At 41.8% G+C, this 6000-nt stretch overlaps 1 protein-coding gene across 2 annotated transcripts in view; it reads right to left on the bottom strand.

Annotated features, from left to right (window-relative positions):
- Positions 1-795: 795 nt before the first annotated feature.
- LOC306935696 (cell surface glycoprotein CD200 receptor 5) overlaps positions 796-6000 on the bottom strand; it is a 14547-nt gene continuing 9342 nt past the window's right edge. For both annotated transcript variants that reach the window (XM_079518869.1, XM_079518868.1), the window contains exons 2-6: positions 4992-5300; positions 3483-3767; positions 2608-2725; positions 2432-2492; positions 796-1662 (exon numbers count right to left, since the gene is read on the bottom strand). In XM_079518869.1, the coding sequence (XP_079374995.1) occupies positions 1573-1662; positions 2432-2492; positions 2608-2725; positions 3483-3767; positions 4992-5229 (792 nt within the window). In that variant the 5' untranslated portion in view covers positions 5230-5300 and the 3' untranslated portion in view covers positions 796-1572. The remainder of the gene's footprint in view (positions 1663-2431; positions 2493-2607; positions 2726-3482; positions 3768-4991; positions 5301-6000) is intronic.

Below are 6000 nucleotides of genomic sequence, written 5' to 3'. Positions count from 1 at the left end.
TCTAAAATGACTTATACTGGATCTCCTGTCCACTAGTCCCCTCCTAATATTTTAGTCTAGTTTGTATTTGTTGACAAAATTGTCACTATATTTAGTCATCATAGCTTAGTTTTCAATAAATGTCCATGTAGTTTTCGTCGAAAAGGTAGTTGACGAACATTTTTCGTCTTAGTTTTAGTCGACGAAAACAACACAGGTATAAGGGACCTCCTCAATATTGGATAGGGGGCAAAATAAAAAGGTTTGAGAAACACTGGAGGAAAATGCCATTTTGTTCCAGTCACTAACCAGCAGATGGCAGAGCATGAACACACTCCGTTGACATGTTTAATGCCATTGCATCAGCTTGTATGGCTTTTCTGTTAGAACAGAAAAAACGAATTAAAAAAATAACTTTGTAAAGTTTACCATGAACTATAACAATATGCTCCATAATCTACTTGTTCCCAGTTCCTCAGGTGGCCACTCATTTCTTCATAAATTCCTGCTGAATACTAGCTGTAGCTCCTTGATGTGCTCTTAGGTCGATTAAAGAAAATGTCTTCTAAATCCTAAAGTTTTTCTGAAAAACCCATGTTTCTATGTCAGTGGTGCTCAAAAGTTTTCATGTCAAGGACCCCCAGAATTATCTCTATTGGGCTAGTACGGACCCCCCATCTCAAAATATGTAGTTCCAGGGACCCCTCAGAAGCCAATATTTTAGTTAAAAATGTTCGCTCTGAAACATTCAAACATTTGGGCCACATTTTCACTATTAAAAAAAAAATAGCAGATCTACAAGCTCGTAGCGGTGCCGCGCTATGAACTTGTAGATCTGCTATTTTTCAATAGTTATAGTATAACACAATGCTTAAAAAACACCAAAAGGGGTTCCCGCCCAGAATGGGTTAAGCAACATCTAAGTAGCTATCACTAATAGAAATACACATTTATTATTTACGGAAATACATAATAGATGCATACACGTCAACATCCAAAAGTATACATATTAGATCCGAGTATGTAACAGAATTGCACTTTTATCCATGTGGTGATTCAAGTCTTCTTATGAGTGAGTGCACACAAATCCGGTGTGTATAGTCTACTGTGCTGTGCTGTGATTTCTCTGAAGAAAACAATTGTGTGGTTCAACAGGTGACTGTGTTATCATCGAACAACACACACGGCAGGCCTACTGTCTCAGTCACCGTACGGTCGATGAGTTGATATGGAGAGCATGTGCTGTGCACATAATAGCCAGTGTGACGTTCTATCTAGGCTATACTGGCTACTGTAGGTGGATGCCTTTTCCATCATGAGTCATTCGAAGAGAATTGCCTTCAGCAGCTTTCGTCTCTCAGCTCAAGTCTTTTATCATAAAATCCACCCACTTTATACCATTCCTCAGTTTTTCATCAACAGAGCAGAGGGTGCAGAGAAGTGTAATTGCTTGTGTGTGTGCGTGTGTGTGTGCAACTGTGCATGCGTGCGTGCGTGCATGCGTGCGCGTGTGTGTGTGTATGTGCGTGTGTGCGTGTGTGTTTGTGCGTGTGCATGTGTGTGAGTGAGAGAGACAGACAAAGAGACAGACTCTCATGCGAACAGATCTGCTGATGAGTCGTATATAGAGTTCACACGTTGAACATAGCTGGCATACGGCTCCACTTCTTCCACCTCCTCTGTCTGAAAGGCATGAGATCGATTTTAAAGAAAACACATCACCAACAACATGTAGGCTGTATACTATCAACTACGAGTGGTTCTCGACCCTTTTAATTTCAAGGGCCCTGGGTTTGATACTTTGATATGCATGAAGCCATGGGGCCCCCATTTCATATGATTTTCTTTATTTTTTGCCCCTCCTATACAGAGGTTTAATGTTTGTCTTTAGTTCAATGTTTGTTTTGTAAAACGCCATTGACAATGAAGGGAAAATGTACGTCATATTGTCTCTTTATTGTTAATGGCGTTTAATGTTTATGTTGCCACCGTTTGTTTTACATTACCATTACATCACCTAATCAACATGAGTTAGACTTCAATTTATTAGCGCCCCTCACTTCACACAGGTGTGAATCCACAAAATCCTCAATGTTCATTTAACTTTCATAGTTACAAATCCATAAACGGCCCATTTGGATCATTTAGCATGGGGAGTGCATGGGGACCCTCTGGAACCCTGTGTGTATGAAGGACTCCTGGGGGTATCTGGACCGCTTGTAGAGAACCAGTGGTCTGGTCAGTGAACATTAACTACCAAATGAATTGTAGGCCTTTTTGATTGATTGATTGAAATATTTATTACAGTTTGCAGAATTACAGTACATTTCAAGCACAACTCTTGAAAACTGTTAACTGTGAGTGGACGACCCAATAAAGCATTACACTTGTTAGGGTCCACCTTGTTCAATTCATCAAAAATAGTTTGCAATAGTTTGCAAGAATGCCTTACCGGTGGAGATTTGGCCTCAGGTGGTATAGTGGTATTGGACGTATTGGACTTCCAACAATGCCTGACAATGTAAAGTAGAGACATAAAAACCATGTCAGCAATGCCACCAAACTTCACAAACGCTCATGGCGATATTTAACGTTCATATCATTCAACTATGAAATTGTTTTTCATACCTGATCACAATTAGGTTTCTTTGTGTGAAGAACAAAAGTCCCAGTAAAATCCCAATGACACCGACTGCTAGCAAAGTGATCAGAAGCCATCCCCAGAGAACAGGACCAGCTGACGAGGCTAAAGCAGAACAGATTGAATTAGATTGGATATCATTGTCTACTGAATTATGATCCATCCATCTTTGCATATTTCAATGGTGCTGCAAACATTTGCTTCTATATCTTTCTGTGTCATTTCCATTCAATGTAAAAGGCTCTGTATTTGTATTCTAATAATTAAGGGCTCTATTTTCGTCCATGCTAAACCCCTTATCCCTAAACTACTTTGCCTTTGTTTTACTATTATGATTTTTTTTGTAATAGTTAAAATAGCCAATCTACATTGATACGTTGTGAGCTTGTAGACTGAGTATTTTAACCATTCAAAAATGTTTTTCAAAATAGTAAAAAAAAAAGTAGTTTAGGGATAAGGGGTTAATTAGCATGCCCATTCTGGGAGGTGTTTTAAGCATTATGTTATACTTTAGCTATTGAAAAATAGCAGATCTACAAGCTCATAGCGCAGCACTTGGTGCCGCGCTATGAGCTTGTAGATCTGCTATTTTTGAAAAATCGTGAAAATGTGGTGCAAACCTTTGAATATATATTCTTTCAGAGCAAACGTTTTTAACTCAAATCTTTGCTTCTGGGGGGTCCCTGGAACAACATATTTTCAGATGGGGGTCTGCAGCTAATTACATTTTTGGGGTCCTTGACATGAAATATTGAGAACCACTGATATAGAAACATGAGGTTTTTCAGAAAATTGTCATGATTTAGAAGACATTTTTTTTAAATTTCGACGTCAGGCCTAATTGGGGGCCAAACAGGCCTACCTGTGGAGGCTTCATGTGGAATGATGATTTGCTCCTTGTCCCAAAATGGGTGTCGAATAGCACAGGTCAGGTTATCTGCCGCCACTCCCTCTGGGACAAGATCTAGCTGGCTTTTCACTGTGTAGAGTCCATCTGGGTGATGCAGGGTGTTCACTCTAGGTACGGACGAGTCGTTCCCCATGTTCTTCCAGACGATGGAGGCAGCAGGTTTCCCCCCTTCGGCTAAACACACGGCCACCCTCCTGCCGCCCTGCCACTGCAGCGCGGCCGACACATGGGGAGGGACTGGACAGGACAGAGAGATTCACTGAATATAGGTCCGCCAAAAGTGACAGCAAAATTAGTTCAGTCAGATTACTCACGGATAGATTGTGCATATAAGATTTTATCTTGGCGTTCGGCTCTGCTACATTTTTCTCCCTGCTCGGCACAATTAAACATTAAGAGCAGGGAGATAGATATACAATAACAACCCCCCATGGGGAACAGAAATAACAGAGCCCACCGGTGGTGCTGAGGTGGTGGTGGGGCAAACATCACACAACAACAACCAGGAAACATATGCAGAAGGAAGGCAGGAAGAAGCAAGCAGTCTAGGTGAGTTTAAATACACCGAATACTGAATACACCCACTTACAGCCTGGGCACACTTAAACTTCCATGCGCGGCCAAAGGAAGCCGTCTTTTGCGTCATTTCCAAGTTTTTAGACAGCTGGTGGATGGAAATGAAGTTCCACCCATAGATATATATAAACTCTAGATAGCTCACCCGCGCTGTTGGCCAATGGAGAGCGACGTCGTTACGTGGCGGCCATCTTACCTCGGGCCACATAACATTGTGTCTATGGGGCATGTACTCTTAAATGACCATAACTTGCTCAATTTTCAACCGATTTTCAAACGGTTTGGTTTGTTATAAACGTCCGCATACTTATATGCTTTTATAAGACGTTCATATAAAAAAAAATTAAGCAGATAAGCGTCCTGAATCATAGCCACGTTGACAACGTTTGTAATAAACCAACCCGTTTGTAAATCCGTCAAGATTTGAGCGAGTTATGACTGTTTCTGTTTGAGCTGCCATTGAACATACTGTACTGTAGCCCCGAAGTAAGATGGCTGCCGGGTGAACGACGTCAGAAACTCCGCCTTGAGCCATCTAGAGTTTATATATATCTATGGTTCCACCCACGCGGCAGGATGCCGCTGGGGCAAGCTTTTCCGGGAATCTGTCCGACGCGGCATTCTTCCGCGTGGGTGGAGCGTCATTTCCATCCATCAGCTGTCTAAAAACCCGGAAGAGACCCCGGCAGACAGCTTATTTTGTCCACGCATGGAATCTTGGCTGTGCCCAGACCCATAGTAATGCAGCATATTAACCCCTTGAGTATATGTATGCGCCTTTGAGCACAGCAAGAAACCCCTCGAGTATATCTGACTGAACTAACTCCGCAAGCTACGTATCATTTCTTGACAGTAACATATGCCCAGTGCGAATTACGGTCTTACCTGTGACAGATAAAGTATAGATTATAGTGTCACTTCCTCCTTTGTAGGCAGACTCACATCTGTACACCCCCTCGTCGCCGTTTAATATGTCTGGGACGAACAAGTATGATTCACCGGTAGATTTGTTGTGGAGAGTCTTCCCGTCCTTGCAAGAGTTTTGACCACGTCCATGATCGCTATCAAAGTCTATCCGACATTGCTTCGTGCTCAGGTCCAGTGTCCAGATAGTGTAAAGCATCTCGCTCCATGTCTTGTTGGCGCAGGTCAGACTAACAGTACTCCCCTGGTTAACCGTTGTATTTCTGTAGACTGTGTAAGAACAACAAAATAATATGTTAACACATCAATTTACAATTTAGGCATTTAGCAGACGCTCTTACTCCAGAGCGATTTACATTAAGCAAGAACAAAAAAGCATGGCAATACATCACATACATAACAAGTAGTTATCATGAAACATGCGTAAGCTAAGAACGCAACAGTGGAATATCTATATATAATGAAACTGTATATACTATAAAGTGCTATGTCTACATAAAATGCTATTCTAGTGCTGTCTACATAAAATGTTATAAGTCTGTATAAAATGCTATCTAAGTTACATAAACTGAGCCTTTGCATATGTCTGTAAGGTCGTCGGGGCTAGGGAATGTGCTACGGGCCATATCTAGACCTTATATTTAAAATATAAGGTCACTGAAACACACTGGTGAATGTTTGGACATAATACAATTAGATATTAACAAATTACAATATAGTATATCCTTATATACAATTGAAAACATGTCCCCAAAAGCACGCACAGGAACAAAAGGCACCAGCTACTACGTCACTGACACGCTGCAACACGCTGCAACACACACTGCAACAACACACTAACACGACAGTCTTACCCTCCGCGTCGATCCACGGCTATCTCCTCATGTCGCGCCGCACGCCCACAGTCAACAACACCCGCGTAAAAACTGTCATTGCACTGCCACTACAGCCGCCTCCCGTCCACACTCAC

This window comes from Electrona antarctica, assembly GCF_951216825.1.
Source record: "Electrona antarctica genome assembly, chromosome: 13".
In the NCBI taxonomy this organism is placed as follows: domain Eukaryota; kingdom Metazoa; phylum Chordata; class Actinopteri; order Myctophiformes; family Myctophidae; genus Electrona; species Electrona antarctica.
Note: the sequence above shows the minus strand (reverse complement) of the source record. Positions and strands in the feature narration are given on the sequence as shown.